This window comes from Odocoileus virginianus, chromosome 2 (assembly GCF_023699985.2).
Source record: "Odocoileus virginianus isolate 20LAN1187 ecotype Illinois chromosome 2, Ovbor_1.2, whole genome shotgun sequence".
Taxonomy (NCBI): Eukaryota; Metazoa; Chordata; class Mammalia; order Artiodactyla; family Cervidae; genus Odocoileus; species Odocoileus virginianus.
In genome coordinates, this window is record NC_069675.1 from 20,529,991 (window position 1) to 20,543,934 (window position 13,944).

A 13,944-nucleotide genomic window follows, 5' to 3' on the forward strand; every position below is an offset into this window, starting at 1 on the left:
ACAAAATAATATAAAACGAAGGAACTGCCAATTACTTGATGATGGAGGCAGGCAGGACCAGAACCCAGGAGTCTCAACTCTCAGCCCTTTTCAATACACTATCCAGAGAACTGAAAAGACTGTAAATACCTGTTTAAAAAATATTCATCAAATAAAACTTATTCCATTCAAATGGTAAATTACAATGCATAGGATGACAAAATAGGTCATCGAGGAATAAACACTGTAGTATAACTAAACTGCTGTTTAGTTCAGTTAAACCTGAAACTTACACACTATTGGAAATCAGCTGCACTTTTATAATTTTTTAAAAATATATACTAATATAATTAAGATTTGGAAAATAAAGGTTTATCTTTATCTTAAATATTATATATACATATAAGATTTCATCACAAAATGTGAGACAGAAGCAAAGATGGGAATCATGAAGTAAATTTCATAACAGGAAGTTCCTTCCCTTCCCCCCAGAAATTATTTTTTGAGTTAAAGTAATTTCAAATATGCAGATAATTCTACAATACATAAAATTTCAACCAGTATATGATTTTAATGATATTAACAAAATTTGATCTTTTTTACTTAACCCTCATTTTCTCCCAAGACAAGTGAAGAGATGACCATTTTCAACATGGTATCTATTACATGAAATAAATAATGTAACAGTAAAATAGTATAATTCTTCCACAATTGTAATTTAAATGAAATAGCATCTTTATTAAACTAGTCAATGGTTGAAAATATAAAAAGGAAATCTTAAAATATAAATTATAACATGACATAGTTCACTATTAGGAAATAAAAGCAAAATGCTCAAAGTTTTTGAGGAAAGTCACAAGTTTTATTAAGATAATTAAATGGTCTTTTTTTCTACATTTTTAGAAACTATTTAGAATATTAACAGTAGCTGATTGGAAAAAGACTCAAAAGGGCAGTCTACAGAAGACTTCTAGTAAAAGTTCCAATCAGAATTAATTTAACAAATATTTAACTAACCATCTATCATTCATGAAAGAAAGTGAAAGCTGATCAGTTTTGTCTGACTCTTTTTGACCCCATGGACTGTAGCCTGCTAGGCTCCTCTGTCCATGGGGATTCTCCAGGCAGAAATACTGGAGTGGGTAGCCTTTCCCTTCTCCAGGGGAATCTTCCCAACCCAGGGATCGAACCCAGGTCTCCCACATTGCAGGTGGATTCTTTACCAGCTGAGCCATAAGGGAAACCCAAGAATACTGGAGTAGGTAGCCTATCCCTTCTACAGGTGATCTTCCCGACCCAGGAACCAGGGTCTCCAGCACTGCAGGAGGATTCTTTACCAGCTGAGCTACCAGGGAAGCTGCTATCATTCATAAGTAATAAAAATATGATAATGAGCAAGCAAAATCTGGGCACTGCTGTTAGAGCTTAGAGTGTTAAAGAGAAGACAAATGAACAACAAAATGATATAATGGGGAAACATAGGGCACTCTGTAAATATACAGCAAGAATCCCTAACCTAATAAAGGGACAGAAGAATACAGCAAAGAAGGCTTCCAGAAAGAAATGACTATAAAATTTGAAGGATAAGAATGGTTTAGCCATGGGGCAACAGAGGTACAAAAAAATGTATTAGGCAGAGGAAATAGCTTGTTAATTCAAAGAGTTATGTAGGGCCAACGTTGAGAGAAATGAACTGAAGAGTAGAACTTGGTGAGTGGGAAGGGGTTAGGGGTGGACAGAAGTGATGGGTCAAGATGCTGGAGAAGTCAAAAATAACCAAGCCAGGACTGTAACCCTTATTAGGAACTTGAACATTAACCTGGGTAATGGGGAGCCATTAAGGATTTTAAGCTAGTGGCTGATGCTATCAAATCTGCATTTTAGAAAGATGGCTTTGGTTTGGTTATCTAGTCAACAGCAAATTGGGGGATGGGGTGGGGATGAGGCTAAATGGAGATTTGTTGATGAGATGATCATGTCTCTCAGAGTGTTGAGAAGAAATGAACAGAAGATGAAATCAAAAGATCCTTTTCAAGAATGAAAAGGACTTATTTGGTCACTAGGGGGCTTTTCTGATGGCCCAGCGGGTAAAGAATCTGCCTGCAATGCGGGAGACACAGGAGAGAGGAGACACTGGTTCAATCCCTGGATCTTGAATATCCCCTGGAGGCAGCAATGGCAACCCACTCCAGTATTCTTGCCTGGAAAATCCTATGGAGAGAGGAGCCTGATGGGCTATAGTCCATGGGGTCACAAAGAGTTGGACACGACTGAGCAACTAACACACACACACACACACACACACAAGTGGATGTAATGTGGAAAATGATAGAGAAGAGTTGAGGACTTCCAGGTCTCTATTTTGAGTAACCAAATGGATAGTGGGACCACTTCACTGAGTGAATGAACACAGAAAGAGTGGTTTTGCTGGGAAAGATGAGGAGTTTTCAAGAAAGTGAATTTGATTTGCTTACACAATAAATAAGCACAGCTGTTCAAAAGATAGGTGGACAATAAACAGCCTGCTGGTGCTGCTGCTAAGTCACTTCAGTCGTGTCCGACTCTGTGCGACCCCATAGACAGCCTACACTACCCCATTTCCTTTTTCATACCCCTCTCTTCATTTAATCTCTTTAATCTTACTGAAATCAGCATAAATTCCTGATTTTCTTCATGCTACTAAAAGTAACCTTTGGATTGACACATTTATTATCTGACAGCAAAGGGGTCACCGCTTTTTCTAGGTAAACTTCATGAGTAAATGATGAGATGGGAGTCGGGGAGGGGAAGGGTGTGACAGGGTTCAGGACATACTATTCCCCAATCTGGCACCTTGGTATACTGAATACTTTAAAAGTTGAAGAAGTCTGAGAAAATAGCATAAGGGAAAGAAAAGGCCAGTGATCTTCCCAGTTCTGTTTTCTCAAGTTCCTTCAGTTCAAAATACTCATTATGTAAGGTTCCTGTGTCAAGTAAAACTTACATTAAATAAATCTGTATGCTTTTCTCCTGTTAATTTTTGTCAATTTCCTTTTCAGACCAGCCAGAGACTCTAAAAGGGTTGAGGAAAAAACTGTCCTCCCCTACTTGGGAGGAAATAATTTGAAAAAATAAAAAGCATATGGTATTGGAGAATAGTACAGCTTGTTAATTGTATCTCAATAAAGGTGTTTCTTTAAAAAGTAATAATTTAGTACTTTTAGCTAACTATATGCTCTTCAATTTTCTGTATATCTATTAAAGTGAAAGTGTTAGTCGCGTAGTCATGTCTGACTCTTTGCGACCCCACAGCCTGTAGCCCGCCAGGCTTCTCTGTCCATGGAATTCTCCAGGCAAGAATACTAGAGTGTGTAGCCATTCCCTTCTCCAGTGAATCTTCCCAACAGAGGGATCGATCCCGATCTCCCAAACTGCAGGCAGATTCTTTGCCATCTGAGCCACCAGGGAAGCCCATATACCTATTAAAATGGGCTTTAAATGGTCTTAGCCATCAGACTGATGGTAAGTTCAGTTTCCAGTCTGACACATGCAGTTATCAAGGAAAGACATGGCAAGATTTTATGGTTTTGAAAAAGTAAATGGCAACTCTTCTTAATGCTCATGGTAACCTAAATGAGAAGGGAATCTAAAAAGAGGGGACATATGTGTATGTGTAGCTGATTCACTTTGCTGTGCAGCAGAAGCTAACACAACACTGAAAAGCAACTATACTCCAATAAGATTAATTTAAAAATAAAAAATAAAATGTAATTAAAAGAACCTGTAAAACGTAAAAAATAATTTTTTAATTAAAAAATTTTAAAATGAAAGTGACTATACATCGGTATGCATTGGTCCAAAAAAAAAGTAAACGGATTCATTAAAATATCTATAGCATTTTCCTTAAGATTTCGCTAAATTGGTTTTATTCATCCCCTTTTGTCTTTCTTTGCTGTCCAGACAAATGGAAAATTACAATTAATACAAACATTAAGAATATAATAAGTGTTAAAAACTGTCTATGAAAAAGTTTTTCAGTATTTCTGAACAAAAGAATGATAGAGACAGATGATAAAAGTATTATTATCTATTAGTAAAATAATTACCAGTTAAATATTATAGTATTAGAAATTCTGAAAACTTTTTAAAACAGCAAAGCACTTAATGAAAGAAAAGATCTTACAACTTAAAAAAAGAAGAAAGAAACTGAAATATAACTGAAAGGCCAAAATGCTGGTGAATAATGTTACCAAGCTCCTTTCATTCTGACTTAAAACCAATTTTTTGTAATAAGGCCAAATTTATTTTTATTTTTAGCTTAAAGAAGGAGAGAGTTTGGTGAATTTCCTATTAAAAAAGGGGGATAAAACTGAATATAGTATTTATTTGATGAAGTCATAACACAACAGCAAAAAAAGAAAAACAAGGAGATCTACTTCCAAGTGTCACTATTATGCTTTCAGACTGAAGTGATCTTAGATAACTGTAAAAAGTTTTTAGAATCCCTGCTAATCAGATAAAGTTTGTGCAATGTTCTGGTATGGGGATATTTTAAGCCCAAGCATGTTACCTAGGTGAGGGAAAGGTAAAGGACGATTTAACAACTGTGCTTGTGCCTGGTCGCTCAGCCCTGTCCTGCTCTGTGACCCCGCTGACTGTAGCCTGCCAGGCTCCTCTGTCCATGGGGATTCTCCAGGCCAGAATACTGGAGTGGGTTGCCATGCCCTTCCCAGGGGATCTTCCCAACTCAGGGAACGAACCCAGGTCTCCCACATTCCAAGTGGATTGTTTACCATCTGAGTCACCAGGGAAGCCCAAGAATACTGGCGTGGGTAGCCTGTCCCTTTTCCAGGGGAACTTTCTGACCCAGGAATCAAACTGGGATCTCCTACACTGCAGGCAGATTCTTTACCAGCTGAGCTACCAGGGAAGCCCCCCCAAAAACCGATGCAACCGATTTTTAAACATGCCCAATATTCAAATTGTATTTTAAACAGGATTTAGCTATTTTTATCTTTAAATTTAGTAGAATACATTTTCTCATGTTAGTGGCTCTCTTGCCTACCTGTGGAATCTGAGTTGCAGCCCTTCACTGTATCCCCTCCTATTGTCACAGATAACAAAGCCACAACAAATACTGAAGTAGAGCTAAAAAAATGCAAGAACTTCTAGTAATGGTGGTGCAGTAGTCTTGAGAACCATCTGCAGATAACAATTATTCAATCTAAGCAAAAAATTAAAAATATTTATAGGCACTGGAAAACATCTAAAAGAGAGCATAAGCCAGAAGTACTATTGCTCTTAAAAAGTTACAATTAGAAAGTGCACAGTTGTGGGATTAGGGTTTACCCCCAACCTCCCATGATGACAGTGAGGAAGAATGAAAGGAAGAGTTACAGGCTAGAGATGAAAGACAGAAGAATATAAGAGGAAATGAAGGGGGAGATCTGGAAGTGAATGAACTACAGAAGGTTGAGACACAAAATCTGAGAATAAATTCTACCCAAACATCTGGCTGACTGCTAAACTCTGAATGCATGAAGAGACTCCAGTGAAGTAATGTGGCAGAGACCAAAAAGAAATCTACTTTTGAAAGACAGTGCTATAATGGATAAAGTTCTGAGTTTCTTAAACTGAGTTTATTTCTCAAATGTACATAGCTCAAACAGCAGAAAGCTGAAGTCTTACTGTTTAAGGTAACAGGAAACAGAGCTTGAGTCTGGTAGAGTGAATGGAAATTAAGGGGGAATCTCTAGGTGTAAGGGAACCAGAGACTATACCCCCAAATCTCAACATTATCTCTGCCCAAACATTTAGTCTGTCAAGTCATACTCATGTAGGGCAGACGGGAGAGAATTAGGCTAAAAGAGCAGCATATGGAAATCCTAAAACGTGAACAGAGATATCAGCTGCTACGCAACACAGCAGACAAATTTGCATTTGAGTCCTAGGTGGCACAGTGGTAGAGAACCCACCTATCAGTGAAGGAGATGTGGGTTCAATCCCTGGGTCGGGAATATCTATGGAGTAGGAAATGGCAACCCACTCCAGTATTCTTGACAGGAAAATTCCATGGACAGTGGAGTCTAGTGGGCTACAGTCCATGGGGCTGTAAGGAGTCAGACATGACTGAGCATGCACACACACAAATCAGAAGTTAACCGCCCACGAGAGTAAAAACCCGACAATCCAAAACAAAGCAAAACCCAAATCCACAAATGGAACCCCAACAATCCTCAACACAACAGAATCCAGAGTTGTTAGCCAGCAAAAATACTGGGAAAATGTGACCCATATTTGAGGGAAAAACCCAGTTAGTAGAAACTGGCTCCATGTGGCCCAGATGTTGGGAAGACCTCAAAGTAGTTTTTGTGACCATATTCAAAGAATTAAAGGAAAACATGGTCTTCTTGAGGGCTCAGATAGGGAGTCTCTGGAAACTATAAAACAAAATCCAAATGGAAATTCTAGAGTAAGTATAATGACTAATAATTCTATTGACAGAGCAATAGAAATTACCACTTTGAAGAACAAAAAACAAAATCATTTAAGAAAAATGAATAGTCTCAGAGATGTATGAGACAACATGAAGTAGTTCTACACACATTGAAACTGGCATTCCAGAAAGAGGAGAAATGAGAAAAATGGCAGAAAAAGGAATAATGTAAAAGCAATTAAAAATCTTAAACATGAAAGGATTTTGAAACTTTAAAACAGGAAATTAACCCTAAAGAATGTTAGGATCATCTATTTATGAAATAAAATACCTTTCAAAACCATCGCTCTGTTCTTATCAGAGAGAAAAATCACCAAAACTATAAATGTTCCTCATAGCAGTTTAGTTGATTTAAAATTTTAAAACTAGAGTAAAACATTAATCAGCTGTTTGTTTATAATGGTTTCTGAATTATACTATCTTATGTTTAACTTTAGTCATCAACATCTGTGGTCAGATATACCATTTAGCTCAATGCTTTGAGTCCATGGTTTCTGGAAAAGAATTTCTAAATTTAGAAAGCTAGTTCAAAGGAATGGAAGCTAGACAGACCTCTTCTGGGCTTATTTTTGTGATACCCAGAGAGACGCTATGCTTTCTAAATCTCCTCTTATTACTGGTATTAAACATTGGCTTATGGGCAGTATAAAAAAAAATGGTCTGAAGCATACAGCAACCAGATGGAGAACACTGAAAAAAACTACATAAGAAATAACCTAGAGCAGAAGATGTTTGTTACTTTCCCGCTCCCCAAATGAAAAAGCAACAAACCAAAGCTATTAACAAATGCACACACGGTGTCTGTAGCAGGGGGTCTGCAGAGCATATTTCTTTACAAGAGTTTCTGGCGCACTATGTGAAGGTCACTAAAGGGTATTTAAAGTGAATGATGTAGCACAATTTATATCTGCCTTTTCCATTTGTTTTATATTATATCCTGAAAAAGAAAAAAAAAATACTCTGGGAGGAAAAGTATCTCCTACTTTTAACACCCCTCAGTTCCTAAGTTTTCTACTCATTGCACCATTCAGATCTAAGTTCTCACCTTTAATCCCTTCCCACAGTTCTGTACTTAAGCATTTGGGACTATAATTTTGGTAATATTTATGATGTTAAAGGGAAAAGTTAAGAACTATTCAAGTCAGTACACAAAAATCGAGGAATATTAGGAAATTAAATGTTAATATGTAACACAGGAAGCATCTAATCATGTGAGCATTCAGATTACAATCTTTAGTGTCTCTTATTTTCTAAAGTAAAACTTGTGACCAAGACAAGCACTGCACTATTATTAACGAATTAACATCCACTGCAATATTTACTATTCTATTGGTTCTTAATCTTATCTAAAAGCAGAGGGTTGTTATGACATGTTAAAATTAAACCTGGAAATGTTTTCTCTCAATTATTTTGCTAGTCTTGCACTTTTTATTATCAGTGAAACCTAAGAAAAGAATGGAGGTTTTTAAGTGTTAAATTTTATATTATTTTTTCATTTAAGGGAAACCATACATGATAACTCCAACCTCAGTTATGTACATTAGTCTTACTCAGATGATTGTTAGTAATTCTGTATCCCTGTGAGTTTTTACTATTTGAAAAATACTGCAATTGCTGGCTTTTCACTAAATTGGTGTCGGACTGAAATTAAATTTTAAAGTCTAAAATCATGAAGCAATGATTAATTGGCCTATGCAAAAAATATATTTTTATGGGTTTAAGCAAGTCAGTATATACTGGAGAATCAGAAAAACAAAAATGGGTATAATTTTTTTACAGTATACCAAAAACTGAAAGTAATGGGTTGAACTGTGTTCCCTCCAAAGTCCTAACCCCTGGTACCTGTGAACATGATGTTATTTGAAAATTGTATCTTTGCAGATATAATCAAGCTGAGATGAGGTCACACTGGATTACGGTAGGCCCTATATCCACTAACTTGGTATTGTATGAAAAAGGAAGGAGAGATTTGAATGCAGAGGAAACAGACAAGAATGTGAAGATGTAAAGAAAGAAGACTGAGGCAAAGATTGAAGTGAGGGGATCTATAAGCCAAAGGATGCCAAGGGTTACTGGGATACACCAGAAGCTAAAGAAAAGGCAGGAAGGATTCTTCCCTAGAGCCTTTAGAAAGAGCATGGCCCTGCCGACACCCAGAACTATGAAAGAATACATTTCTGTTGTTTTTAAGCCACTCAGTCTGTGGAAACGAGTACACTAATGCACAAGTTGCAATACAGATTTGAACTGGCTTTTGAAATTAAGGGAGACGATTTATATCTCCTAGGTTACATGTATCCAGTGCATTGGGAAAAGAATAGGTAATTCTCTAGGGAACTGATTTGCTCAAAATCATCCTGGATAATTTTTCCTAACATTTGTCTGAGCTTACCTTAAGAGGATAAAACAATATATTTAAAGAACAAAGAAAAGGTTACTATTGTTGCTGAACTGAACAATGTGCTGATTTGGTAAACTTCAAAATACTTAGCCCCAAGAAACAACTCTAAATTTGTTTAATAAAGCAAATTAAACTTCACATAGAAAAATCACATTACTAGAGCAATAAGGTTTTCAAAAGGACACAAAGGAAGTTGTTGTTGATTTTAAATGAATTTTAATGTGAAAAAGTTAATTAAAGGTTTCAAAGACTTGACTACTAACTTGAGGGGGGCGGGTAAGGGAGTTACTTCTTTTTTCCAGTTTCAGTGGCATTAAAGTCATACTATCAATAACTAAACTTTTATCCTCTGAATTTGTAAAGTTCAAGGCATTCTAAATTTCCAAAGTAAATGTAATTATATACAACTGACAGGTTAACTATTCCTAAAACATAAATTCTAAGGAAAACTTACCTTATTTTTGCTATTCATCTTGTAACAAGCATTTATTAAATGTCTAAATGCCAAACACTGCTAGGCAAGAGAATTCAAAGATACATAGGGTTTAGCTCCATTCTGACGACAAGGCAGACAATAAAAATGAGACATGTTCTATAGAGATATGAAGAAAATAAAGCAGCTTAGTCAAAGGGTCAGCCTAGAGAATGAAGGGAAACTTCATAGAGAATCAACATTTGAACAAATTCTTATAAGCAGGAATTTCTCAGATAAAATGGTAGGGGATGGTAGAGAAAGAAGAGAAATTCCAGGGAAATAGAAAAAAAGATAAGGAATTCTAAACAGACTTGACATTTCCAGGGCTGCTTGGAAATTTTTTTATGGCTAAACCATAAGGTAAATAACACCAAGTATTGAGAGATGAGGCTGAAGAAAAGTTAAAGAATTTAGACTTTGAGTCCCAGTTCAAAAGGACACTAAATGCACTTTTCAAACCAAGAGTTCCATGAGATACAAGACCTTATAGGAAACTGCTACAGTAACCCAGGAAAGACATGCTGAGGGTCTGGCCTAAGGCCATGTCAGTGCAACAGGGGAACAGACTGGATTTCAGACTCATTTCTGGAATCAAACCATGATGCTCTGCAAATAAGGGAGAGAGAAGAATCAAAAATGGCACTGAGGCTTCTGGTGAAGGGATCTGAGCTGATCAACAAAGAAATGGAATACAAATTCGGGCAGGCAGGAGAGAGAGCTAATTGGTGAAAGACGAAGGGAGTAAAATGTTAGTTTAAGCTGAAGATACCTACAAGACAAGAAGAAAAGTCTCCAGTAATGACAATACTCGGTATTTATATTTTTACTGTATCTTAAATACTTTTACATACACTCTCCTGGTTGACAGAACAACCCAGTGAGATAAGCATTTCACAGATAAGAAAACCAAGGCTCAGAAGATGAGGTGACTTGTTGCAGGCAACTCAGCTAGTTGGCTACCAGTCTAGAACCAGAAAAGAAACATCAGACTCCTATCTAGTCCAGTGAACCTTCAGAGGTCACTCCATGCCATAGATAAATTATTCCAACTGTCAATGATGTCTTAAGATTTTGCTGTTCCCTGCTGATATTATATAATCATTGTTGAGCCCAAAATCACCAAGTCCACGTTGGAACTTGGAGTTCTGACAATACCCAGATTAAAAAAATTTAGTTAGTGAGAATCATGTTGTTGGAAAAAAATCTTAAGACTATTAAGTGTTAGAAGGTCTTTCAGTTATTCTGATGGAAGAATTCTATGATACTTTCCCAAAGTAACCGCCAGAAAAACATTACATTTTTTAAGGGTTTCATGGCCTACTTGGGTTTCCCTGGTGGCTTGGCAGTAAAGAATCTGACTGCCAATGCAGGAGATGCAGGTTCAACTGCTGGCTCAGGAAGATCCCCCAGAGAAGGAAATGGCAATCCACTCCAGTATTCTTGCCTGGGAAATCCCATGGACAGAGGAGTCCATGGAGTCACAAAGAGTTGGATACGTCTTAGTAACTAAACAACAAATGGCCTAATTAATTTTGGAATTAACTGCTTTAGATAGTTTTATATAGATTGCTTTATTGCACAATTTTACAAAGGCTTTAATATTCTAACATATACTGAACATTTCTAGGAGTGTAATTAAGGGTACTGTTTTTCCAAAATGTACGTGACCACTGAACACGTGGCATCTTAGTTCACTAACCAGGGACTGAACCCAGGCCCTCAGCAGTGAGAGCAGGGAGTCCTGACCCCTGGACCACCAAGGCATTCCCTCCCCTAGACCGTTAGAGTACCTTACAGGACTAGCAGTCCATGAAATACACTTTGGAAATACTGCGCAATAAGATCATTTAAGCAACATACCAACAAATCGAAATCAAAGACAGTAAACACAAGTAGTACTTTAGTGCTGAGGGAAGGCAGAATAAAAAGGAGTGATGACAATTTGTGGAAATTAATTGGGCAAAATTTCCTGCCCAATATACTGTTAATATTGCAATGAAATTTAGGCAGTAATACAAACAAGGAATACAGGTGTTTACCAGTAGAAATCTTTTAAATTGCTGATAGATGCAATTATAAAACAAAAAATTCAATACCATAACTTAAAAAAATTTTAAATTTAATTGCCTATATTTGGGGGAGTAAATAATTTATTTCTCTTATACTATTAAGATAACTTCATTACAGTCTCAGGTAAAAAAAAAATCCCATTATTAGAGATGCCATTATGAAGAAAGGTCTATATAATAAACTTCTGTGCAAATGACCCATTTTGAGACTATGGTTTGTCATTCTTTACAAAGAATGATTTTATACACCAAGTGCTTCTTCTTGATTATCCTCTTAAAATAATCATCCTATACTACTAAAGACCATAACTTGTATTCTGTTTGCAGCCTAGAACAGAGAGCTAAGAGCTTCATAACTCTGCCTGGTGATTAAGTTCTTCAGCTTCCTCAGTCCTTTCCTGATTCAAACTGCCCTGCTTAAGAAATCTAACTGAACTCCAAGTTCCCACAATGTAGAGACACCTGGGAAGGATGAGAGTTCCTTCAGTTTACTAAATTTAGAGGCTTTCTATTCATTCATTGATTCATTATAGAAAGCCCATTTCTTCATGTACTCCTGCAAACTATAAATCTGATTTCCAGTAATACATGCTCCATAACAACATGATATTAAATACAATTTTTCTTTAATGAAACATTCTTTTAAAAGCTAAAGAACAGGGGTTTCTAAACTCATAGTCCTAAAAAAAAAAAAAAGCTAAAGAAATAATAATAGTATTAATGCATATCATATTTTGTCTTCATGGGGCTAGTTCATTAAAGATAAATAAAATATCTTTATTATCTCATTCATTATTTAAAATTTTTGAGAAAACTTGATGTTTTTTTAGGATATATTATCCATAATCCAAAGCAGACATCATTAGTTACTTAAGATATTTAAAAGTAAATCACTAAGTTACACTATTGAACTATACAAACTAATGTTCCCCCTTTCCCTAGTTAATTTCAGTGAATAGGAAAAGGGGGAAAAAAGCAAAATCCTTTCTGTCAGTACTTTTTAAATTGAGCATTCTGATCTATAATCAAATGGGAAATTTTTTACTAGGATTACTATAGTTTACTGTATCTAAACTAATAATAAAGTAGTTTTTATAGACATAGTTCCAAACTTAAGCTTCGAAAATTAGGTGATTAATCTTCTCCATTATTTTGGCATTATCCAACATGTGGTCCCTTATCTAAGTCCCTGAATTTGCTGAGGTCCCAAGATGGAGACAAGGATGCACAAATCCAAGATTGTTTCCAAACAACTGGCCATGAAAGCAAGAAGTACACAAGATAAAAATATCTGATGACTGCTTTAAAATTCATAATTAAAACTGGAGAAAATATGCCACTCTTTTGTAAATTCATATATATTTGCTGAACTAGAAAAAAGAAAACAGATATAGACATATTCATGAGCACTCACATAATGGTTCACAAAAAAACTGGTAAAAAACTGTATCACACTTGAATATTTTATAAGTAGAAAAAAGAGTTTTCTTACCTTCAGAAGTTCGAAGTAATGTAGACAGTGGTAAACGGGGGCTAGAAGTAGCCTGGGTAAAACATATTGAACAGCTTCTTTGAAACCTTCGCCTATTGACTAGAAAACAAAGTGATTTAATTTTTAAGTTTACTTTCCAGGCATCTTATATCTTGATCTAAAAATTACTATACCTGCAAATAGAGTGCTGCTCCAGGCTTTGATAACTGACTAAGGAAACGATCATGAAAACCAGGTCGTAGAATATCTCGAGCATATGATTCATATGGATCAAATGCCAGTTCCTTAGAAAATAAAAAAGGTAAAACATAAATAATCTTTCTCTACAGTAAAGAATAAATAACCCACCTCCATAAACACAGAAAGATTGTATTATGAGCACTTCTATCACTGCACAATTACATATTTCTTTTAAAGCCTCAAAGCAAAATTACATAGCTATTAATTTTACTAGAGTAAACCTAATATTCTCAAGTAAGAAAGAAAATGATTTTTTTCTGATGAGTAATGGGATTCTAGCATGTTATGACACCTCCCATGAAAGGATTCTAGTAGAGTATTATGAACAAACATATATGGGGATTTGGGATCTGGAAAATGAAATTTAGCCTGAATAATAAAAAGCATAGATATCTATAACCAGATAAAGTATAAAAATTTAGAATACTTATGCCAAGCATTTATTTTCTCATGATTACTTCTTAGAGGTAGACTTACTTTCACATCCTGCAAACTGAAAGTAAATTGTTTATATCACCTAAAATCCACTGTTACAGTTTTCACAAAACAATTAAATAATTTAATTCAAATTGCCAAAAAATTTTACCATCATCAATCATTAATAAACTAAACAATTCTAAAGGTTATAATCTACTAGTTCTGGTGAATCCTGAAGAAAAAAAGTGAGTAGGTATTGTGATTTTTCTCAGGAGGTAGGATCTCCACTCTCCTCCATCCTGTGCCCTATTCCAGGTAAAAATAAAAATACAAAACCTCCAACCTATTATGAAAATAGTGTTGTAGAGTCTAGCAAGAGCTCAATTTTATGAAGGG

At 35.7% G+C, this 13,944-nt stretch overlaps 1 protein-coding gene across 1 annotated transcript in view; it reads right to left on the reverse strand.

The window, feature by feature from the left end:
- The window catches only part of SOS1 (SOS Ras/Rac guanine nucleotide exchange factor 1), a 127,609-nt gene that overhangs the window by 46,103 nt on the left and 67,562 nt on the right, over positions 1 to 13,944 (reverse strand). Inside the window, 2 exon segments of the mRNA XM_070477008.1 lie at positions 12,892 to 12,990; positions 13,065 to 13,175. Of these exon segments, the coding sequence (XP_070333109.1) occupies positions 12,892 to 12,990; positions 13,065 to 13,175 (210 nt within the window).